This window comes from Rutidosis leptorrhynchoides, chromosome 2, assembly GCF_046630445.1.
Source record: "Rutidosis leptorrhynchoides isolate AG116_Rl617_1_P2 chromosome 2, CSIRO_AGI_Rlap_v1, whole genome shotgun sequence".
NCBI lineage: Eukaryota > Viridiplantae > Streptophyta > Magnoliopsida > Asterales > Asteraceae > Rutidosis > Rutidosis leptorrhynchoides.
In genome coordinates this window covers 339,359,209-339,384,700 of record NC_092334.1, presented here as the reverse complement: position 1 = coordinate 339,384,700, position 25,492 = coordinate 339,359,209, and the positions used below count along the sequence as shown (strand labels likewise).

The window sequence follows — 25,492 nt, the reverse complement described above, 5'->3', positions numbered from 1 at the left end:
TTAAATATGTCTCTCGGGCATACGAAAAACTTACAATCTCCCACTTGCACGAGAAACATAAGAAATTAATGCAAGTGATGGATACCACCTAACGACCGTCCACCACCCCCAATATGTTATGACTTTGTGCCATTCAATAACATCATCCCTTTCGAGTTCCCATCTCGAATATGAATAGGTGAATCTTTTCATCATATCCTTTCGTCCTAGATGTCATGTTAAATCCAAGAGATACAGAGTGATCACTCTCTTCTAGATTTAACTTTATCAGGCCTTAGACATCTGACTCTCAACGAATAAGAGGGACAAATTCCATCTTGACTACATACGTCCTAAATATATACCTTGCATTATCCCTGAGCTCTTCCTTGTGAACTACCATATTTCAGAATAGCGAAGGAAAGAATCAAGGCACAATACTTGGTAAATATCCAAAACCAATATGTATCTCAGGTCAGAGGATACAATGATATTCGCCTTTACTCAAGATTACATGTGATCAACCACAAAGGCTCCATTTAGTAAATCTTGAGGGCGGGTCTTCCAATATTTGTATACTACAAATATCTATGAACCTTGGTTGCAACCTTGCCCCACATTCATCCCGTGAATGTGTACCAATCCAAGTTCATAATAGTCTAAACCTCACACTTGCTCCCACAAATGTGATCGACTAAGGAATTTAGAATAATTGCTTATTCATGGATAAAATATGCAAAATAGGAACTTAACTCAAAATAAATTAAACCATAATTATATTAATGAGTTTGAACAATTTCGTTTCGTTACAATACTTAAAACAGATCATGACCAATCACTAGAATATCGAAGCCCTAATGCACAAACATGTCCTGCATGTTTTGATCCATGTAAGAGCTTCGTGAGAGGATCCGCTATATTAAGATCTGTGTGAACTTTGCGAATACATATCTTTCCCTTTTCAACTTCATCCCTTATGTAGTTGAATCTTCGCTCAATGTGACGGGTCTTTTGATGAGCACGAGGTTCCTTGATTTGAGCAATCGCACCCTCGTTGTCACAAAAGATCTCAAGAGGGTCCTGAATGGAAGGGACTACTCCTAAGTCGTCGATGAATTTCTTCATCCATGCAGCTTCCGGAGCTGCCAATGATGCGGCGATGTACTCTGACTCTGTAGTGGATAGAGCAACAACATCCTGTTTTGAACTCTTCCAAGAGACCGCACCTCCATTTAATGTGAAGACATAATCGGATTGTGATCGAGAATCATCACGATCAGTTTGGAAACTCACGTCCACGTAACCTTTTACAGCGAGTTCCTCCTCACCAGACCCATATATCAGAAACATATCCTTAGTCCTCCTAAGGTATTTCAATATACTTTTAACAGCAATCCAATGACTGTTTCCTGGGTTATTCTGGTATCTACTTGTCAGGCTAAGAGCGCATGACACATCCGGTCTAGTGCATATCATTGCATACATGATTGACCCAATGGCAGAAGCATATGGGACTTTCTTCATTCTCTCCTGTTTATCTTTCGTGGTGGGGCACTGAGATGAACTGAGAAGTGTTCCCTTTTGAATAGGTACCAAACCTTTCTTAGAGTTCTCCATCTTGAACCTTTTCAAGATCTTTTCAATGTATGCACTTTGATTTAAACCTATCAGTTTCTTGGATCTATCCCTGTAGATCCCAATCCCCAAAACGTATTGTGCTTCTCCAAGATCCTTAATGGAGAAGCATTTGCTTAACCAAGTTTTAACACCTTGCATTGCCGGAATATCATTTCCAAATAACAATATATCATCCACATATAGTACAAGGAACATGATAGTGCTCCCACTAGCTTTCTTGTATACACAAGCTTCATCACCATTTTTAATGAAGCCAAATTTCTTGGCCTCCTCATTAAAACGATGATTCCACATTCTAGATGCTTGTTTCAATCCGTAGATTGACTTCTTTAACTTGCATACCTTCTTAGGATATTTCGGATCAACAAAACCTTCAGGCTGAACCATGTAGACATTTTCCTCAAGATGTCCGTTTAGGAAAGCGGTCTTGACATCCATTTGCCATATTTCATAATCATAATGAGCAGCAATGGCAAGTAATATCCTAATAGACTTTAGCATTGCCACAGGCGAAAAAGTTTCATCATAGTCAACCCCTTGAGTTTGAGTGAAACCTTTTGCTACAAGTCTAGCTTTATATGTATCCAAGTTTCCATGTATGTCGGTTTTCATCTTGAAAAGCCATTTACAATCAACTAGCCTTGAGCCAGTAGGTTGTTCAACAAGTTCCCAAACTTGGTTGTCATACATGGATTGCATCTCAGCGTTCATGGCTTCCTGCCATTTATCCTTATCAATCCTTGATAAAGCATCTTGGTAGTTTGTTGGTTCATCCAAATCAACCACATAGCAACCATCCATGAGAAACCCATATCTCTCAGGAGGATTACTAATCCTACCAGATCTGCGAACGTCTTGTGTATTTTGATTATCCATTTGATCACTCTCAACATTTTCATGTTGAGTGCTAGTGTCAACCAATTGTGTATCATCTACTTGATCTTGAACTTCTTCAAGATCTATCTTCCTCTCACTATTTCCTTCCATTAGGAACTTTGTTTCAAGGAATTCAGCCTTTCGAGCAACAAATACATTTTGCTCGGTTTGATTATAGAAATAGTATCCCATATCATCCTTGGGATATCCTATGAAGATACACTTCGTGGATCGAGCATTCAACTTATTAGGGACGTAACGCTTAGGATAAGCTTCACATCCCCATACCTTTAAGTATGATAGAGACGGAGGTTTTCCAAACCACATCTCATGAGGAGTTCGTTCCACTTTCTTGGTTGGGGCCATATTTAAAATACGAGCCGCGGAGCATAGACAATAACCCCAAAACGATAGAGGTAACGAGCTTCTTGCCATCATAGATCGAACCATATCCATTAGGGTTCGGTTCCTCCTTTCGGAAACTCCATTAAGTTGGGGTGTTCCTGGTGGAGTAAGTTGTGAGATAATCCCACAACTCCTAAGATGATCTTGGAAAGCATCGCTTAGGTATTCACCTCCTCTATCGGTACGAAGTACCTTGATTGTCTTATTGAGTTGATTTTGTACTTCGCTTTGATATTCTTTGAATGCTTCAAAAGTTTCGTCCTTATGTCTTAACAAGTAGACATATCCAAAACGACTGAAGTCATCAATGAAAGTAACGAAGTATCTTTCACCATTCCTAGCTATGGGCTTAAAGGGTCCACATACATCCGAATGTATTAATCCCAATAAGTCCTTAGCCCTTTCATAGGTCCCTTTGAAAGGTGCTTTAGTCATTTTGCCTTGTAAACAAGATTCACACACATCAAACGAGTCCATCTCATTTGATTTCAAGAGTCCATTCTTTTGAAGTGTATGCATTCGGTTCTTGTTTATGTGACCAAGGCGACAATGCCATAAGTAGGAATCACTCAAATCCCTTTTGAGTCTCTTGGTGCTAGTATGGTATATTGAGCTACTATATGATGTATCATCATGAACCAATTCATAAATTCCATTTGAAGGCGAAGCCTTAAAATAGAATACATTATCTAAATAAACATGGATATCATTATTAACAAAATTAAGATAAAAACCACATTGTTTTAAACGGGAAACTAAAATAATGTTTCGACATAAATCCGGTGCATACAAAACATTGTTCAAAATAAGTTCCAAACCACTTGGAAGCTTTAATACAAAGTCTCCTTGAGCCTTCACTTGCACTTTGGCTCCATTACCCATAAAGAGACTTGATGTTCCCGTTTGCTTGCTACTTCTTTTGAACCCCTGCAAAGAATTGCAAATGTGAGTTCCACATCCAGTGTCTAATACCCATGTATTAGAAGAAGTAATACTAAGCTCTATATATACCATATATATGTTACCTGAGGTTTGCCCCGCATCCCTCTTTTCCTTCAACTCCTTAAGGTAGACCGGGCAGTTCCGTTTCCAGTGACCCATTTCACCGCAACCGAAGCACGGGTCTTCCTTGGGGTTTGCTTGTCCGGAAACCTTTTGCTTCTTGTTCTTATTTTTGGTTGGGGTAACCATCCTCCCCTGTGACGCCCCGTACTAAATCATCATGTACGGACCATCAACAACAGGATCATTACAAGGTTAAGTACTATATGCGTTTTCAAAACAGAGTTTACATTTATAAATAAAAGTGACGTCATAACATACGTCAATTGTTTTACAAATCAAAAGTATGCTTCGCTAAGTAGAAGCATTAAATAAGTGTACGTGACCATAATGGTCGTTACATAACATAAGTTCATAAGTAAAAAGTTTGAATGCAACATAAGTAGTCATGCGATAACAACTCTAGGCAGCGGGTTCTACAGCACGACTAGTAAGATAGCGGAAGCGACTTCAAGCACCTGAGAAAATACATGCTTAAAAAGGTCAACACAAAGGTTGGTGAGCTATAGTTTAAGTATAACAGTAACGTAAGTAGGCCACGAGATTTCAGTGCTACAACGAGCGTTTCAAAAGTATGTAAAAGTATATGCTTAACCGTGGGCACCCGGTAACTAACTTAACGTTTAATGTACCCCCTTAAAGTGCACTTGGCAAGTGCGTATAACCTCGAAGTATTAAACACTCGTTAAATGCTAGCGCTACTAGCCCGAGTGGGGATGTCAAACCCTATGGATCCATATCTAAGATTCGCGTTCACGGTTCAAAAACCAATGATTAAACGTTACCGAGCTAAAGGGAATGTTTCTGCCGTTATATAACCCACACATATATAAAGTTTAAGTACTCGTGCCTAGTATGTAAAACATAAAATCCGCATGTATTCTCAGTTCCCAAAATAAGTTAAAGTAAAAAGGGAATGCTATAACTCACAATGATAATGTAGTAACGGTAAGGTAGTAGTCGGAAAGTGGTGTGCAAGTAACGGTCCAAACGTCCTCAACCTAAGTCAAATAGCACTAAGTCAATAAGTCGTCTCAAAAGGTTTACAAGTACGTAATTAAGGTCATAAGGGTCATCATCAATCATCATTAAACAAAAGGTAACAAGTAAGACTCGTTTATGAAAGTCGTTTAAAACAAAGGCTAACTTCGGTCAGTCACCACGGCCTCTACCCTTACTGAATTAAGGTGAGACCAGTGGTCATGGCTCCGTCTATGAGTCCCTTAAGTGTGATAAAATTTACAGAAGTAAACTCGTCTTGGTTTGACCGTGGCGACGGTCTAAGTGCGAGTAGGTCAGAAATTTCTGCACAACGTTAAAGGACATGGTAACGATCGGAGGGCCGTAAATCCTAAACCGTAACTCGGATTAAGACGAGTCCTATATGAAAAGTTATCTACTCGAAAAGTTCTATCTAAAAATCAAGGTTAGAACAGCCCAGGTCTACTGGTCTGTTCCAGAAGCAGTAGGTCAGAAACTTTTGGACAGAATGCAGTGGGTTTTGGAGAGTTCCGGTTGTCTCGGTGCTTGATGTTCATCACGGTTCTCATCCTTGATGCGTATAGCTTCAAGTGTACAACTCGTTGATGTGTTAACATCATTTTGACCAAGGTTTGTCCATCATAACTCAAGTGCAAGTGTTGTAAGTGTTTGATGAACCAAGGTTACATGTAAGTTTATGAACAAGTTCATGAACACTAAGAAAGATCACAACCAAGTGTTGGATCCATGATACTTGCACCAAAGTGTAAGCTCTTGTTGGTTTCATGTCCTTGTTCAAATGTGTAGTAAGCAACTAAAAATAAAGAAAATGAATGATAAGCCTAAACCAACCATGAAGGTGGTATTCTAGTAACATACAACAAACAAGAACACAAGTAACAATTATAAAGATTATAAACTTTAAATCTTTTGAAACAAAATAAAGTAGAAAACTAACTAAATAAGAAAATGGTTCATAGTTGCTCATACTTTTAAAGATTCGACCCAAGTTGATCTTTAAGTGAAGTAACTTTAAAGTTACTTCAAGAACTACAAGTAATGAGTTTATACAACTATGAACTTTAATCTTTTGAAACAAAATATGTAGAACAATACTAGATAGATTATGTTCTTGATGTTCTTGTTATAACAAGATAAAGATGAAGAATCAAAACTAGAAAGTTTGATCTTGTAACTAGTAAAGAACAACTAACAATTACATGTAACAAACTAACAACAACAAGTAATCAAACTACAAGTAACAAAAGATGATGATGATTATGGGGTGTTTGTAATTCGGTTTTGGGACAAAGAAAAGAGAAGAAAAGTTGTTCATAATACTTACAATCTTTAGAGAAAAATGAGAGAGAAAAGAGAGAAAAGTATGCAAGTAATGTGTGTGTAAAATGAAAGAGTAAATGTGAATGAAGTAAGTAATGAAATTTGAAAACCAAAACTCCCATCAAAAGGCTCTAAGGCCACGTTTTTCTGCAGCAAAATGGAGGGAGGGAGAAGTCTTATGGTTAGTAGCATGTAAAGATGACAAAAGTTGGGTAAAAGAGGTGTTTACATGGGGATCAAGTGTTAACAAGATTCTAAATGGATGTAACTAACTAGTTACACTTAAGTTTGATACTTGCAAGTCTTAATGGGCTAATTAAGTCCAACTAATAAGTAGGGTGGGCTCTCATAAGTCCATGTACATGTATAAAGCCCAAGTTGTATGCAAGTAACAAGTAAGTCCACTAAATGCCCAAGTAATTAACTAATAGTCTTAGTTATGTAAAATGATTAATAAAATTAATCATGAATGTAAATAATATCTTAAAATATTATTCGTGCAAGTTCCGGGTGTCACAAAGACGTTTCGGGCATTTAAAGTTCAAGTACGGGCAATTAAAACAACATGTAAATGTAATAACATACATTCGATTAATCACACGTATTAATAATAATAATTATTAATAAATAACGTTGGAAAAACCAGGGTCGTTACATCCCCCTTCCCTTGCCTTGATGGGCGGGTCCTTTTCTCTTAGCCACCTTAGGCTTAGAGGTGTTGTTACCTTTTGACCCGCCATCATTGATCATTAGCACGGGTGAAGCCCTTTTACCCATGCTTGTTTCGGCCGTCCTTAACATGCCATGAAGCTCACCGATGGTCTTATCCATCCCATTCATATTGTAATTAATTACAAATTGGTCAAACCTCTTTGACAAGGAGTTTAGGATAAGATCGGTGGCTAGCTCATTGGAAATGTTGAGGTTAAGACGGTTTGCGCGATCAATGAGGCTTTTCATTTTGAGGACATAGGAGGAGACGGATTGGGTGTCATCCATACGACATGCATGTAGCGCTCGAACCGTTTCGAAGCGCTCGACACGTGCTTGTTGAAGGAACATCTCCTTCAATTGCGTTATCATGTCATATGCACTATGATGTTAGAAATCCTTTTGGAGTTCGGGTATCATAGTCCCAAGCATTAGGCAACCAACTTGCACCGAATCGGCACAATATTTGTCATAGTAAGCCATGCCCTCCGTATCATCCATGTCGGGTTGATCGGGAATGGGGTCCTCCAACACATACGCTTTATCGTCGAGTTTGAGGACAATCCTAAGATTACAGAACCAATCCATAAAGTTCGTATGGTTGAGTTTGTCTTTCTCAAGGAGAGACCTTAACGATAGGTTGTTTAGGTTAAGTGGTGCGTTTTGCATGTTGTTGTTGTTGTTATTAGCGGCCATCTACAAAATTAACAAAGTTCATTTAAGTATTGATTTCAAATTTAATAAACAATACCCTTTTATATTATAATTGTCTTATTAAATATTAGAATCCAACGGTAAATCAAATTTCGGTTAGGTGACCTTTATCCCGTTATTTGATTTAGCTAGGTAGTCATTTATATGACAATTGCAATCCTTTTGCAACATCTAAATTATGGGATCATGCAATCCTTTTGCATGGCATATTTATCCCATCAACGCCTATTTGTTCCTCATGCTTCGGTGACCCTAAGTTCATGATTCCCAAATCAAGTCGTCCTACTTGTGTAAACATGTAAAATTAACATGCAAGTGGTTAGGTGACCTTTATCCCACAAGCATGTGAATTTTACCTTAACCATATTAGTTTGCTTATAACGGTTAGGTGACCTTTATCCCATTATGAGTTCCCTAATATTTTTAAGTGTCACACAAAAGGATGGCGTTTAACTTGTTTGCTTTGTTGATTAAGGGATTTTAAGTTTTCATTAATTCTAGTTTGAGAAAACATTTATGCCATACACCAACATGCATTTAGTGTATGGTTCATTTGAAATCCATTTTCAAGTTTTGTAATTAAGCCAATTACTTGATATAAACCAATTTATATATGCGATCCTTTTCATGTTCTTAATAACCGTTTATTAATGTCCTTTTGCTACTTTTAATTTAACCATTTAAATTGTCGATATGCATGTTGTTAATAATGTTAATTTAACCAATTAAATTGTCATTTTAGTTTGTTGTTAACTTGTGTGATTAACTTGCAGCATACAAACATACAATCCACAATCATACAAGAAATAAAACAACCACGCATGCAAAACAAATGTGTTCACAATCAAGCCGATTTGGTAGACATTTGTTTAGCCGAAAACAAATGTCACCGATTAAGGGTTATAACACTAAGTAGGAGATTTCAAAATCTCCCACTTAATCTTGCATCCAAATGCATCTTCCAAGTCTTCATCTTGTATCTTCATTTTTACAAAAAAATATCCTAATACATTTTTCTAGAAAATGAAAATACAACCTAATCTATTTTACATACCAAATATAAAATAAATTACATAACCAAATGAATTATTACATGCCAAATGAATAAATATTATTACAAACCAATTGAATAAATATTAATCAACCATGCATGCAACCAAACACAAGGTCAAGGCTTAGATTGTGAACATTTACATTCAACCAAAATTAGACCAAATGGAAGAACCCAAAAACCATTTTGGGTCTCCTTAAATTCGGCCTAAATTCCAAACCCACCCAAACCCGACAATTTTTGCATTCCATTTTTATGCATGTACTTGAAATGCAAATATAGTGGGTTTAAAGACCATATAAGAAGCATAATCCATGGACCTCGGCTCTAGATACCATTGATGGAATTTAACAAGTTTCTCAACAACATGTTCATGTAGTTTACATAATCGTAAAACCAATTTTAAGATAGTTAACATAGCGGAAGCATTATTAGAACAAGTATATTTGTAAGACCATTCTTGTCAAATTCCTTATTCATATCAAGTCATGGATCATGCTTACATATAAAATAAGTGAGTAAGGAAGAAAATAATACCTCCTCAACTTAATTGAGGGTGAGTTTGAAGAGGAAGAAGATGATGAAACAATGCACCAATACACCCTTGATATAGTTAGGCTTTAGAACCTTAATGAGCTAGCAACCTAAGCTTGAAACCCTCTTCTTTCGCACCCTGAAAACTGGACAGCAGCAAGTGAAAGAATGATGATGAATGAAGCTTCAAAACTATGAAACCTTAAGGGATAATACCTCAAACTTGTACCCAACACCTAATACTATGGTTAGGATTTAATTATACTTGATTATCACTTGAAGAACCAAGCTAATGAACCCTCTTTTTCTGCCCAAAATCACGACAGCAAGAAGGCAGCAGGAAGCAGTTTTTTATGGTTCTTTTCTATCACTTGAGAGAATGTTTGTGCATGTACACTTAGTCTTTGGTCAAGGGACATACTTATGTGTAATTGTATCATAGAAAGCAACAAGAATCTTGCATATTTTGTCCTCCTTGGAGACCTAAATGCAGTCCACTAAGAGGTGGTTTTAATTTTTATAAAACTTGGTAGTTTTATAAAAACTTGATATAAAAAAAATATGCATTTGTTACTTATATATATTTTATAAACCAACTTATAAAATATAACACAACATAATTATTTAAACCTTTAAATAATTAAATATAAATTATCCAAATAATTAAATATAAATTATCCATCTCAAGTGATAATATTTTAGAAAACTGATTTTCTAAAGTCCAAGTGTCGCGTATTTACTTAATGATCCAATCGTTAAGTTCAAGTACGTTTAAGGTGTCGGTAAGCTTGTTATTGGGTATGACCCGACTTGGATCATAACATGTTAGCCACATTAATTAAATATGTCTCTCGGGCATACGAAAAACTTACAATTATGTCTTATGTCTGCGCGGGGGCAGAAGTTTTACTGCAGACAGTTTGTTTTTCTGAAGACATAAGATAAAATAATGTCTTATTATGTCTGCAGCCTCGCAGACTTAGAAATGTGCTTCTAAGTGATGCAGACAGAATTAAGTTATGTTGCAGACATAAAAACAAACAATCTTCATTATTCAGCATAAAGAACTTTAGACCACATCTTCTTAACAGACATGGTCCGCAGATCTTCAGACAAAAACATCTTAAAAAACAAACACCAACAAATAGTCGGGAGGGTGACATAGTGTGAGGAGTACGTCCCACCTCTTTATAGTTTTCTTTTATTATTTTTATTTATTTAATTATATTATGGGGCTTTTTTGTGATTGACAGATTTGTAAAAAACGCTACTGATGGAGGCTGTGATGGTTTCAATCAGGCCGTGATTTTTATCTCCAAGACACCGTGTTAATGGCGTGATGGTGCTATCGTGCCCGATTACGCTGCGCTAATGGTGGTCTTATTGTTGTTGATGTCTCGCTAACAACTGGTCGCTTATAACTCCGCTAATTGGTGATTCAGCGTATCAGCTTGTTACTGATTTTACCAAGCTAAATTTCAGACTTTTTTTCTTACATAGCAACAACATGAAACAAGTTCACGGGGCTATTGAGAAAATAAAAAAATAAATAAAACCTTGTCCTGTTGATCATTTATATAGTTTCAAAATAAATGCTCCCATATGCAGAGTTTTTTTCGTTTCCGCTTATAGAAAATTAATAGAAACAATGGTGATTCTATACAAATTGCTATTCTAGATCAAAAATGAACTAAAGATCCTTGTTTCCGTCCTCGTAGCTAAAAGGTAAAGGCACCGACTTGACAGCTCGAAATTTTCCAACGTTGTTCAAATGCTCATTTTCCAACCTGAAGAATCATTCATTACAATATTAACTTGTGTTTTCGTCGTATTGTTTATATACACATGTAGTCAATAATAGAAGCCAAAGGGCCGTTGTCCTAGCTAGTAGTACGTGATAACCTTTGAACTATAAGACTAGCCATCTTAAGATAGCCTAGTAGTTGGGACTTGGGACCCTGATTTTCTCACAAGAGGTCCTAGGATCAAACCTCACTAGCAGCATATCTTAGGGTGGCCAAGGAAAAAGGTCAGAAACGGTCACAGGATAATTCGATTAAGCGAACATCTGAGTACCCTTCCCCGGGTAGTTTGAACAGGGAAAACCGTATATGTTTACCTATTTACCTTCTACTCATAAGCTTGAAACAATGTACAATTTCGTGGTAGTTTTATGTAAGTACTTGCCTTTTCGAAAAGAAGTAATAAAAAGGAATCGAAGAGTAAATCAGACCTGAAGAAATTCCATATGCCACGGCGAATGATCTCTAAGCTAGCAACGATTGCAATTAACGCTTGGCTATGGAGGAAAGGAGCACTAGTGATATCTAATACAGTTTGCATCCATGCAAGTCTCAGTATCACATTCGCTACCTACACGTCAGCTTCCTTATATTAACATCCGATAGTTACACATCGTATTAATCTGGTATTACAATATTTTTTTTATAAAGATATTTGCTTACCATTGCTACAAAGTAGATAGATCTGTTAGGCAAAATGAGTTTATCTCTTAACCATGGATTCTGAGAGTTCTTACATAATAGACCCCAATCCTTTACTATGTCCCAATAAGTACTAAATATTGTTGCAAATAAAGAGGTAGATGTAGCAACGATTCTCATGGTCATTTCCTTTCTTTGACTATAAATCGTCCTTGTAACTACGGCAACAATCGTAGAGAAGTATTTGAGTCCATTCAGAGCTTGCGTAGAATCATGCCCTTCGCACAACCGTCTGATACACTATACGAGTCATACACATCATAATAAGTTAATTTGATCATACTGTAGTGTAACACTCTTGTAACCAAAGGGCCTTTGGCCTAGCAGTATCAAGGAGCCCTCTGACCTAGAGGTCATGGGTTTGAGTGTTGTTTAGGACGTTATTCGTGTAAAATTATGTAGGGTGAGTGAGTTTGACGTTCTAAAACAAGTGTAACATTGTTGTAAATGTTAGCCAAGTCGATGCGTCGATTTGGGGACTAGTCCATCTCGACTCACCCCAAAAACACCTTAATAGTCTGTCAACGCTAAAAATTCGGGTCAAAGGCGGGCGGAGTCAGCTCTGAGTTGGTCAGCCAAAGTTAGGTAAAAAAAAATGTATTTCTTAAAGTTTAATTTATTTATTACATAAAGTCAACGTTGACCAACGTTTGACTTGTCCCTGACTCGAACCAACTAAGGTTCCGACCGACTCGTCACCCAATCGCGACTTTTACAACCTTGATGTTGAACTAGACAATGCATTGAAATCCAAATATGTACCTGTAGGACTCGAATCCAATACGGGACAACAGCAATAACTATAAAAATAACATCATAAACATCGCTTTGACTGCAAGTTTCTGCATTCCTCTGCTTGAAATCTCCCCAACCATAATAACATACGTAGAACTGCAAACTCCTCAATAATTGAACCTAAAACCATAACAAAGTATTCGCATATTTTTGTTCCTTAATTGGATTTGAATTTTTATTTGTTAGGTACAATTTATCTTACCTGACTAGTAAACTGATCAGCCAAGAAGAAATCAGGAAGAGTGACCGTATAAAACGGAGCACAAATGCAGTGCCATAAACAAACCAACATGAAATAACGAGATGAACGGTAAAATATATTAAACGGACACACTGCTATCAGAAGCACCACCTGCAAAAAAAAAAAAAAAAAAAAAAAAAAAAAAAAAAAAAAAAAAATTGTTAACTCGCAACTCAAAATTAAAATTTTAGCTAATGAAAAGAGGGAATTACTCAATTACTCACAATGACTAAACCTAGAGGGACTAATTCGGTCAACGCTTTGTAGCTTTGTGTGTTTCGATCCATGTCCATTTCAAGGTTCGAGAGTACGCCTGCAAGAGTGACTACCGATAGACCCGAAGCAAGTAACAAAACTTCTCTAAATCCCAATTCCGTACTCTGTTTGAATCCGAATATAAACGAGTAATTGACCCGATAACGCGTCCAATAGTACACGTTTCCAGCGAACATCAGCAAATGTAATACTAGAAACCCAAACAAGCTGTATAATGGAAATATGGTGTTCATGTACTGATTTCGACCCTCACTCTTGAGAAGATTTCTTGCACGTATAGTTATAATGATTGCAACTACAAGTGCTAACGAGCATCCGAAAAAGCAACCTGCGTGAATACATTAATGAGTTGTACTGTACAGTAAATCGTGTGCCTATATTGCAGGATGATCATAAGTTCATAACTTACCTACAAAAAAGGTTACCCTGTGCCTATCTTTTTTAGCTTTAGGCCGTAACATGTTCATTCCTTGATGGCGATTTCCGTTACAAAAATGTTTTACAAACGCTGCTTCGACTCTATCTATGAGTTTAGTCACCTGAAAATATTCTCGATTGTCAAACACAACATTAGATGATTTCTAACGTATCAACTATAGTTATATATTTATGTGTGTATAGTGTATACCTCATCTGATTGGCTCAAGTATGATTCTTCAACCATCCGCAAGTATGCATCAGATGCATTTCTGGATGTAATCTGCACCAACAATTCAGGTCAACCTCTGCATCCCTAATATTAGTGTTGCAGAACTCGGAATTACTCGACGAGTACTCGGTCAAAACTTGGGATTACTCGGAAAATCGGTCAAAACTCGGCTAGAACTCGGGGTTACTCGATAATCAGTCAAAAGTTGGCCAAAATCAGGGTTACTCGGAAAATCGGTCAAACCTCGGTCATAGTAAAACTTGGTCAATATCCGAGTACTACCGAGTTGCCGAGTACCCTCCAAGTAGCGATTTTTGCAACCTTGTCCTTAGATATATATAAAAGAGAATATAGAACAATCCCTAACCTTATCGTACTTCTTCATTATCTTGGAAAATGCTAACTGATTCAGAAAGCTGATTCGAAAAGTAAGATAAACAATTCAATTAATTTGTATTTTCAATGTATATGTCAAACCAAATGTTGTTAATTACTACTTACGCGTAATTCTTCAAAAGCCGAAGTTTTTCATGGAACTCAATAAAAGCTTGCTTCAACTTCTCTTGTGCATCTTTAAGTTCCTTTTTGTTATAATGCAAATCGGATCTCAAAATACGGAAAACACTTTTCATGGTAGATCGCGGTGACTCAGTGGTGGGGTTGAACTTTATATGATTTAAAACCTCTAAAGATGCCATCTTGTATTCTTTACCATCATCCACCTTCTTTTCTTGGTTTTCTTCATGGATCACCTCCAATGGATATGATACACCTTAAATTCATACAAAATTTAATTAACAATTTACATAAGTCTTATCATATATTAAAACGATAAACAACCAACACACTCATTCCGTTTTGGGGCCCGAACCCACAACCTCTTGGCTTACGCAAGGTTGTAAAAGTCGCTAGTCAGGGATTAGTCGGCCTGGACCTTCTAAGGAGTAATCGGCCAAGTTGGAGACCAGTGGGACGTTGACCAACTTTGACTTTCACTGTATTTTACAGACTTTGACATGATAAATCATACTGTGTACTAATAAATCCGAGTTTGACCAACTAAATTGGACTTTTGACAACTTTGACCAAATAAATTGGCACAGTCATAGACAGGTTACAGACTAAAGTCGGCCTAGTCGAGGGACTTATACAACAATGGCTTACGGTCCACTTTAGGACATCTATGCCAAAAGCCCGTTAATTTACACAAATACGGAGAAACCTTGTCTCAATTGGGAATTGAACCCACACAATATGATCATTAGGCCGAAAGCCTATTAATTTGACACAATTATCACGATTATTTTAATTACTAATTTCCTAATACTAATACTAGTTATAATTATAAGTATTATTACTTAAATACATTTAAGTACCTGTGTTAGTTTGATTGATAAAATGAGTAGCTGCATCAGGATCATTAACTTTAATCCTAAAAGCAATAAGAGCATCCATTTGTATATTCAATTCTTCAGCCTGTTTCATAACTTCTTCAACTTTACTCCTATAAAAACTAATCACTTTATTAAACTCATCATCAAGTTTTCTAAAAAACACGAGCTCGAATTCTCCGCCATCTTCGGAGGACCGAAGAAAAATCGTCTGATAACTATGATTACTACCATTATTTATATCACCTAATTCTTCATCTGATTGATGCTGCATTGCACTTACTAATATTACTTCATCTTCTTTATCTTTTTTAGGACTAGTGTTACCATAACCACCTGTGAGTCCACTAAAAGCTCTAAAAAGTGACATTCTTTTTTGCAAAGGTGGACGTGAGTTGACCGGATGATTTTCCGGTGACCGGAACTGTCGATGCCGGAAAATCAAGATTTCTTTTAAAAGGGTTTTGAGATAGTTGTAATTCATGTACGCTTCTTGCCATTCTGGTACTGTTTGTGAAGCAAATTCTTTGCCAAACTTCATTTTTTTGTTTTTAATAAATTAAAAAAAGGTGAAAACCATTAACATCAAAACTTTGAAACAAAACCAACCTGTAATGGCGTGTTTATAGAATGAATAGATTAGTTGGACTGTGAAGGGTCAAATTAATTTTAAAAAATTTCCAACATTATTTGGAAGTTTCTATTTTATTCTTTCAATCAAATATTTTATTTTATGAACAAACAAATCTTTTTAAAGAATATTATATTTAACATATCATTTCCAAAAAAAACAAAAACAAAAAGGTTTTTCCAATTTAAAGAGGATGAGAAATTAATTTTTTAAAATGTTTCAAAATGTGATGCTAAAAAGATAATTTGTATTTTAAGGTTTTAACTTGATACTTTTCATTAAAATTAGTTTGTTATTGATATAAATTTATTTTGATACTCTTTTGCTAATTTTCTAACTTTTTTTTTTTTTTTTTTGAAAATTGTATAAAGTGGTAAAGATTTAATATATATATATATATATATATATATATATATATATATATATATATATATATATATATATATATATATAATGGTAGGATCAAGAGGTAAGTAACCAAACGGGGGGAAGCGGGGGGAAGCAAAAACTTTTTTATTTTTTCTTTTTTGAAAAAACTTTGTTCACGAACATTATAGATGAGATGAAAATAGGAACATTTAGTAGAGACACTTTGTGATAAATGTTTTTATTTTGGCGGGAAAACGCCCGACGAAGTAATATATAACAATTATCGTGTTTTTCGAGCCTATGTTGAGATTTTAGCTATTGGAATATATAACAATTATCGTGTTTTTCGAGCCTATGTTGAGATTTTAGCTATTGGGGTTTAGATATTAGGGTTTAGATATTAGGGTTTAGAAATTTAGGGTTTAGGGTTTAGATTTAGAATTTAGATTGAGTTTTTAACACGAACGGTTTAGAGTTTAGGGTTTAGGGTTTAGGGTTTAGGGTTTGTGGAATAAACCCAAAACACGACAAAATTTCATTCCTCGTCCCTGAACTTTACATCAACTTTGACTCCTCGTCCTTTTTCTTTTTTTTGTGCATCCCTCGTCCCTAATGTATCACAATTGTACATCCCTCGTCCTCCCGTCTAGTTTCTGTCAATTTTGACCGTTAACTCCATCACGTGTAGAACATGTGAGGGTATTTTAGTCATTGTATCCTTTTTTCATCACGTGTACACATGTATCCTATGTGCAGGTGTGCATTATACCAAAATATTATAAAACAATATATATATATATATATATTATATATGGTATTATTTAGAAAGGCACGAAAAAGCATTTTTTAAAGAAAAAATTGCAATCTAGGTTTTAGTATTTACGAATACATACCTTTTCTTGAAGGGTAAATTAGAATTATAAGAACTGCAGGACGCATTGGTGAATGAGGACGTGGCAGTAAGATGATTGTCGGGCGAAGAATCTGTGGGAAGATTTGTGACACGAATATCTTCATCATCAAGAATGGGAAGAACAGCCATTGTTGTTGTTTTGAAGTTGCTGCAATTAGCGATTAATCAATCTCTGATAGAATAAAGTATGGGTTTTAACAGTCGAAACCCTTATGTGTGTTATCAGAACCACCATCACTGTAACCATCACCGTAACCACCATCTTCAGAACCAACATCACCGGAACCACTTTCCGGCCAAAATATTCACTTTCCGGCAATTTCAGGGACTGTAAATACGTTTTGAGGATTGTTTCAGATTCGTGTGGTAATGAGGATACTAGATCTAGCTTCAATTTCATGTTCTAATGGGGAAATCAAATTTTGATAATTTTGGTGAAAAAAAATGATGACGATGATGATGAATTTGGGTTGTAGATGAGACGATCTCCCCTAAAATCGATTAGGTGTTCATGATGACGAGTTGATGATGACGAGTTTATAATTTGATTTCTTGATTTTGTAGAAGTATAAAATTAGGGTTTTTAATTTGTGGATGATTAACTTGAGATCTCAAATGAGGATGATGAAGAAATGATAAGTTAAATAATAAAGAAAATAAATAAAATAAAAAGACTAAAGTACCCTCATATGGTTTGCACATGACTGAACAAACGGCTGAAATTGACAGAAACTAGACGGGAGGACGAGGGATGTACAATTGTGATACATTAGGGACGAGAGATGCACAAAAAAAAGAAAAAGGACGAGGAGTCAAAGTTGATGTAAAGTTCAGAGACGAGGAATGAAATTTTGTCCCCAAAACACCAAACCCTAAACCCTAAACTCTAAATCGGGCTAAATTTTACTTCACAAAACATGAAAAAAAAAAGTTCATATTCTTCACGAACAATATTATCTTGAATGTTATTTTTGTCGATCGTTTTCCCGCCTAAATAATAACATTCATCACGAAGTGTCTCTTCTAAATGTTCATATTTTTGTGTGATCTTGATGCCGGAAAAAAAAATTTCAAAAAAAATGAAAAAAAAAAATTTTGCTTCACCCCGCTTCCCCCGATTGGTTACTTCCCCATTGATCCTGCCCCTATATATATATATATATATATATATATATATATATATATATATATATATATATATATATATATATAGGCAGGATCAATGGGGAAGTAACCAAGCGGGGGGAAGCAAAATTTTAATTTTTTTCGTTTTTTTTGAAATTTTTTTTTTCCGACATCAAGATCACACGAAAATATGAACATTTAGAAGAGACACTTCGTGATGAATGTTATTATTTAGACGGGAAAACGATCGACAAAAATAACATTCAAGATAATATTGTGAGTGAAGAATATGAACGTTTTTTTCTTCTTCATGTTTTGTGAAGTAAAATTTAGCCCGATTTACAGTTTAGGGTTTAGGGTTTGGTGCCAAAACACCAAACCCTAGACCTTAAACCCTAAATTCTAAACCGTTCGTGTTAAAAACTCAATCTAAATCCTAAATCTAAACCCTAAATCTAAACCCTAAACCCTAATATCTAATTGTAAGACCTGAATATTTAATTTGTATACTTGTTATTAAAGATATTCGAGAATGGGTTTGGTTAAAACATGTATACACATAAATAAAGGCGAAGAAGCTGTTGCTGGCATTCTGCGCGCCGCGCAAGGCGGCCGCGCGCCGCGCAACCGCGCTGACAGAACTCCCTTTGTTTTTATTTATTTAAATGAAGGGTATAAGGGTAAATTCACTTGGAGGCCGGATTTGTGTGCCATATTAGCTACTTTGGATCAGTTTTGGATCATTTTCATGTCCATTCATCCCTTCCAAATATCTAGAGAGAGATTAGAGGTTTTGGTGAAGAAGAAGCTCGAATCGATCAAAGTCTCGGGTTTTAAAGTTGTTCCTTTCGTTCTCGGCTACGCGGTGATAGTATTGGTAAGCTCAAACTCCGAATTTCATCTATTTAATTTGATATTCAAGTTAGGGTTTTGAGTTAATTAGTTGTAAAACCCTTTTAAGTGATGAAATGGGTTAAGTGAAGCTAGTAATCGGATCTTATAGTTATTGTTGGTGGGTTTTGGGTTGGTTGGCGGTTTGGCCTTGATTAGGCTTTGATTATGAGTTTAATCACTTGGATCAGTGATTATGGAAGTATTGGAAACCATTTTAGGGTATTTGGATGACTAATTGTGACTTTGGGTCAAATTAGAGTTTGGTGGTAATTATGACCCGATTGGCGAATTAATGAGGTTTATAAACTTAAAATGGATTAAGTTGAAGTATAAGACCGAGTTAAATGTGTTTTGGTAGCAAAACTTGTAAAGGATGAGATTTTGACCTTTATGGGTCAAAATTAGGGTTTAAGTGTCAAAATGGGTATGACACGTGTTTAACACTTGAGTTCGGGTTTAATTGGCATATTAGGACCATTCTCACTTGTGTTAGTGATTATTGGTTAGTTTGGGTACGGTTTGTGCTTGGAAGTGCATTTGGGTCGAAATGGCACTAAGTGACGAATTGGGTTAATTTGTGAATCCAATCTAATTGTGTTGTGGTATTTGTGATAATGGAATAGGTATTTTCCATCGGCGAGTTGCGGTTTACTTGGAAGCTTTCTTCAAGACTTCAAGGTGAGTGATAATATCCTATGTGCATATGTATGTGTAGGATGGGTGCGGGTCGGGTGAAGTGATTCTCGGTTATAGAGCTCACTTCACATATAGGTGGTTTTGATGGACTTGTGTATAAGTCCAATCGGCACGTTGTGCGTTTTGGTTGACCATCTTTGGCGAGATGCACATTTTGTGTGCACATTATCACACTTGGTTGTGATTTGGTTGTTGTAACCCTAATGGCGAAGGGTTGATATGGTTGTGTTGTGGATGACCCCGATTTGGTGGATTTTATAATCCCGTGACCATGGGTTTTGGTATTGAGAAATGAATCTCGGGTAGTGCGGATTCATGGTGACTCGGGTTGTTCGGTCACCTTATTTGAGGTAGTAAATCTCGGGTAGTGCGGATCCACGATGACTCGGGTTGTTCGGTCATCTTATGGTTGAGAAGTGAATTTCGGGTTGTGCGAATTCACAAGGCTCGGGTAGTTCGGCCAAGGTTCGTGTGATTGAGGTTAAGGGGTTAACCTTGTGCATTATTATTATTGTTTATATATTAATGTGTTGTTGTGTTGTAGCTAACCCTCCGGGTGTAGCTATTTGGCGATGTTCACTTTGTCGTTGGTGGACTCTTATTTGTGTTGTATCTTTAGCTCGTTGCTTAGATCGTACGGTATGCTTAGTGTAGATGCTTTATACTTGGATGCCCCGGTATGCGGTATTTGTTTGTGTGGCGTATTCATTTTATACATATATATGTGTGTAGTATGTTATCATTCACTAAGCATTAGCTTACCCTCTCGTTGTTGACTCTTTTTATAGATCTCATGCGGATATGGTGGCTCGGGTAAGCGCGAGGACTAGAAGACGTGCATAGTTGCTTTAGTGACTTGCTTTTGGATCATTTAGGATTGGGTAGCGTATCCCCAATCGCCATGCTCGGCTTTGTATTGTATTAAAGTCTTTTGGTCAAATATTGTATTTCGGTACTTAAGGTGGTAAAATGGGTCGTTGTGGGACCCGCTTCGTAAACTTAATTTTATTAATAAAACGTGTTAGTTTTATATGTATGAATTCATGGTTAAAAGCGTTTTGGCTAAAAACGTCGGGAACGGGTCAAACATTTTCACATTTCAAGGAAAACCGGACAGCGGGCTGCCAGACAGGTTCTGCGCGCCGCGCAACCTGTTGGCGCGCCGCGCAACTCAGCCAACAGCAAATTTTTTTTTTTGTCATGAAATTTAACGGGGTTTTATACGCGGTATGGTTTGGGTTGTTACAAGTGGTATCAGAGCATGGTCTAAGGGATTTAGGTGACTTGAGATAGGTGCCTAGACTTAGACTTTTGTGTGTGCTTAATTTGTTGCGGGACTTGTAGGATTACGGGTCGGAATGGGTTTAGTTAGTGCCTTGTTTATAGGTTGACTAACGTTTATATTAGTAATGCGGATATTATTGATATGCTCTTGTGTTGTGATAGTAATTCTCGCGTGTGTTTGTACCGCGTAGAATTTTGGTTGTGTTTGTTTATATCATCGAGCGAGGCGGTCGTTGTACTAACAAGTCGATGCGGCGTGTGTGCGTAATAAGAACTTGCAGACCTTATTACGGGTGCAAATCGTGTCTAATGAGTGATGTACGACGAGTGCTTAGCAAGATGGGTCAGGGTTGTGCGTGTTTACTTATACGTTCGTGATCTAATCGTTTTGCATTCTTTAGAATGACGATGCGAAACGAGACCGAGATGAACGACACGGAATTTAACGCTAGAGTTGCGGCCGCCGTTGCGGAGCAAATGAGAGCGTTTCGAGAAGAAATGGATGGGAAGTATTCCGAATTCCAAAATAGGGGTGAAATAGAGCGTTGTCTTAAGAGCTTCATGAGGACTAGACCCCCGATGTATGATGGGAAACCGGATCCTTTGGTGAGTATGACTTGGGTTTCGGATGTCGAAGGGTGTTTTCGTACTATGGAATGCCCTCCCGAGAAAAAGACGAGACTCGCTACTAGTTTGTTGCGGGGTAGGTCGAAGGATTGGTTGGATGGCAAGATTGATCTTGTCGGTGGTGAGACGTTTATGGCGTTATCATGGGATGAATTTAAGGAGGAATTCTTCGAGGAGTTCCGAACTTCAGCCGATTTATCGGAATTGCGTTGTGAGTTGCGAAATTTGCAACAGGGTTCTATGGACTTGAATACTTTAAAGACGACTTTTATGTCGAAGGCTCGTTTTTGCCCGGAATATTTGGGGAATGATCGTTTGTTGATGGAGGATTTCTATCGAACTTTGAATGATGACTTGAAAGGTAAGATTAGCCGGGGCTACGCGAAATCGTTTGCAGAATTATTAGCCGTGGCTAGAGGTTTCGAGTCGTATTCCCGATCAAAAAGGGGCGAACCTTCAATTGAGAGAAGGGTTGTTTCTTATGGTGCTCCGAGTAAGAGGACTAAGGGTCCGAGTGCGAGTACGAGTAATGTGGTAAAGGGCGCGGTGGAGTCTCGTGCGCCTAGATGTTTTAATTGTGGCGTTAGGGGTCACAAGTTGTGGGAATGCACAATGCCGAGGAGTGATGACGGAATGTGCTACTATTGTCATAAAGAGGGACATCGCAAGCCGGATTGTCCTGAGTTGGCGGCGGCGAATGCCGCAAGGAGACGTTGAGGTACGTTTCGTTTTAATAAATATGTCTTTGAATATTTATTTACGTGGCATATATGTTCGGACTTGTTAATTGCATAGTAATTTGCATGTTTGGTTGTTGGACGAAGGGCGTAAGACTTGGTGTAACCAAGCATCCCTTAGTATTTGGGAAATGTTTCTACAAGCCACGGAAATGGTTTTGGTGTTCGATTGTTAAGCGCGTGTTCGCTTTTGGTGTTGAAGTGATGAACCATGAGGTTCGCCGGGTGATTGGAACCTTTGAGATCGAGTGTTTAAAATCTCGATGTGTGTTGGTAATGGAGTCTTTATGACGCGACATTAGGTGCCTCTTTTATACCTACTAGCGTGGTGTCGACTCCGATTGTGTTGTGGTTACATTGTACTTAGGATCCCGGGAGAAACCCTTAGGTACATGAGTGACTAGGTGAAACTTGACAAACTAAAGCAATTGGATAATTGCGAGGGTATGGTTTGTGTAATCGTGATACACTTTTCGTTCGAAGTGTTTAAGGATTGATTGAAATCCTTCGCGTGCTCAAGATTAGAGCAAGGTGTGGTGATGGGTCGTGTGTACCCAATTGTTGGTAAAGTCTACCTTTGGTAGCATCGTACGGGTGTACGATTTGTGATATAGGAACGTGGTTCCAAGTGGGGGAGTCGCACTCCCGCACGAGGAAGTTTTAGTGTGATATTTCGGATGATGCTTTTGGTAGATCCGGACACTTTGTCGAGACCTAGTTTTGGTCGATTTGTGGTAGAGTACGATTTCGGATAAATTGTACTTATGGTTTAGATTGGAATTACCACCGAGGTGGTAATGTGGTAAACCTCGTTGAGAGATAATGGTCGTGTTTGGTGAGCAAGGTGAAATCCTTCGGTTAAGGAAGGTGTGTGTCGGGTTCTCTTTTGGAGAATTCTTGTTCAGTACCTATGTTTGATATAGGTGGTTCTTGCTCGATTATGGTATGTGGTTGATGAAGCATGACCTTCGGGGTCCGCTGACTTCATCGTAGTATTGTGGATTAATGAAGCATGACTTTCGGGTCCGCTGACTTCATTATAGTATGGTTACGTGATGGAGCATGATCTTTAGGGTCCGCTGACTTCATCATGGGAGTACGTGATTGATGGAGCATGATCTTTAGGGTCCGCTGACTTCATCATGGGAGTACGTGATTGATGGAGCATGATCTTTAGGGTCCGCTGACTTCGTCATGAGCGTGGTGTTGAGATCGGTGAAGCATGATCTTCGGGTCCGCTGACTTCATCCGGTATTGAGATTGGTGGAGCATGACCTTCGGGGTCCGCTGACTTCATCAAGAGAGTTGTGTTGTGGGACGTGAATATCGGGTTGTTCGTATTCACAATATTTCGGGTAGTACGATTGTCCCTGTTGGTTGGGCTCATAGTTTGAGGTAGTGAATGTCGGGTGGTTCGGATTCACTAAGGTTCGGGTTGTACGGCCATCCTCGGTTATACTATGTGGTGGTAGTAGTGAATATCGGTTTGCGCGTATTCACGATGACTCGGGTTGTGCGGTCATTTCGTTGTGAGATATATGGATTGGGTTGGTGGATTTCGGGTTGTGCGAATTCACTAAGGTTCGGGTTGTTTCGACCATCCTCCATATGTGTTTTGGTTCGGGTTGTTTCGGCCATGTTGAGTTGTAATCTATTGGTTGTTTGATACACCAATGGTGGGGTCGTAAGGACCATGTTGTGGGAACTATCGGTCGTTTTATGCGTCGATGATGGGGTCGTGAGGACCACGTGGTATGATTAGTGATGCGATAGCCGTGTTTCGCTCACATGTCTGTTACGGGTGTGACGATGGACGATTTCGTACACCTTGGGATTTGTGTTCCCATAGCCGCTTTGGGCGCTATCGGTTTCTAACCGTGGATTGTGTTGTTACGGTAGTTGCGTATTGGTCGTATTGCGGACTACAATGGATGATTCGTGATTGGTGGTATCCGTAAGGATTCTTTTGGTTCGGTCTTTATCGTTTTGGGTTATTGACCTTAAGTTGAGACTTGGTTGTTTTTAGCGTTGTACTCGGTAATAGTACACTAAGGGAGTTATATCTCGGTACGAGATTGGTTGAGTTTTCCCGATGTTAGGGAAGGGGCATGGTTGTAGTGCTCGGATTGTGGTTTTGATAAATCGCGGGTGACGATTTAGTTGTGGAAGGCGATTCGTTGGGAAAAATTGCTTAGGAAAGTCGGATTGGACTTATGTTGAGGACCGTAAAGTGGAGTCCGTTTGGTCAAGTGATGAGGATCACGAGGACGTGATCGAGTCTAAGTGGGGAAGAGTTGTAAGACCCGAATATTTAATTTGTATACTTGTTATTAAAGATATTCGAGAATGGGTTTGGTTAAAACATGTATACACATAAATAAAGGCGAAGAAGCTGTTGCTGGCATTCTGCGCGCCGCGCAAGGCGGCCGCGCGCCGCGCAACCGCGCTGACAGAACTCCCTTTGTTTTTATTTATTTAAATGAAGGGTATAAGGGTAAATTCACTTGGAGGCCGGATTTGTGTGCCATATTAGCTACTTTGGATCAGTTTTGGATCATTTTCATGTCCATTCATCCCTTCCAAATATCTAGAGAGAGATTAGAGGTTTTGGTGAAGAAGAAGCTCGAATCGATCAAAGTCTCGGGTTTTAAAGTTGTTCCTTTCGTTCTCGGCTACGCGGTGATAGTATTGGTAAGCTCAAACTCCGAATTTCATCTATTTAATTTGATATTCAAGTTAGGGTTTTGAGTTAATTAGTTGTAAAACCCTTTTAAGTGATGAAATGGGTTAAGTGAAGCTAGTAATCGGATCTTATAGTTATTGTTGGTGGGTTTTGGGTTGGTTGGCGGTTTGGCCTTGATTAGGCTTTGATTATGAGTTTAATCACTTGGATTAGTGATTATGGAAGTATTGGAAACCATTTTAGGGTATTTGGATGACTAATTGTGACTTTGGGTCAAATTAGAGTTTGGTGGTAATTATGACCCGATTGGCGAATTAATGAGGTTTATAAACTTAAAATGGATTAAGTTGAAGTATAAGACCGAGTTAAATGTGTTTTGGTGGCA

The 25,492-nt window shown here is 37.7% G+C and overlaps 1 protein-coding gene across 1 annotated transcript; it reads right to left on the bottom strand.

The window, feature by feature from the left end:
- Positions 1-10,982: 10,982 nt before the first annotated feature.
- Positions 10,983-15,689, bottom strand: LOC139891924 (phosphate transporter PHO1 homolog 3-like). The gene is made up of 11 exons (XM_071874952.1): positions 15,134-15,689; positions 14,259-14,529; positions 14,125-14,173; positions 13,737-13,808; positions 13,518-13,647; positions 13,057-13,436; positions 12,794-12,943; positions 12,559-12,711; positions 11,758-12,036; positions 11,526-11,665; positions 10,983-11,079 (listed from the first exon to the last, which is right to left on the bottom strand). The coding sequence occupies exons 1-11, from the start codon at positions 15,687-15,689 to the stop codon at positions 10,983-10,985; spliced, it is 2,277 nt and encodes a 758-aa protein (XP_071731053.1).
- Positions 15,690-25,492: the final 9,803 nt, after the last annotated feature.

What these genes read in the sequence shown, in the direction of transcription:
- LOC139891924 (XM_071874952.1), bottom strand. Translation starts at nt 15,689, where the DNA reads ATGAAGTTTGGCAAAGAATTTGCTTCACAAACAGTACCAGAATGGCAA. An exon ending in CGGCTTTTGAAGAATTACGC is followed by an intron (nt 14,174 to 14,258) that starts GTAAGTAGTAAT and finishes TTTTCGAATCAG; the next exon opens with CTTTCTGAATCAGTTAGCAT. An exon ending in TAATGAAGAAGTACGATAAG is followed by an intron (nt 13,809 to 14,124) that starts GTTAGGGATTGT and finishes TTGTTGGTGCAG; the next exon opens with ATTACATCCAGAAATGCATC.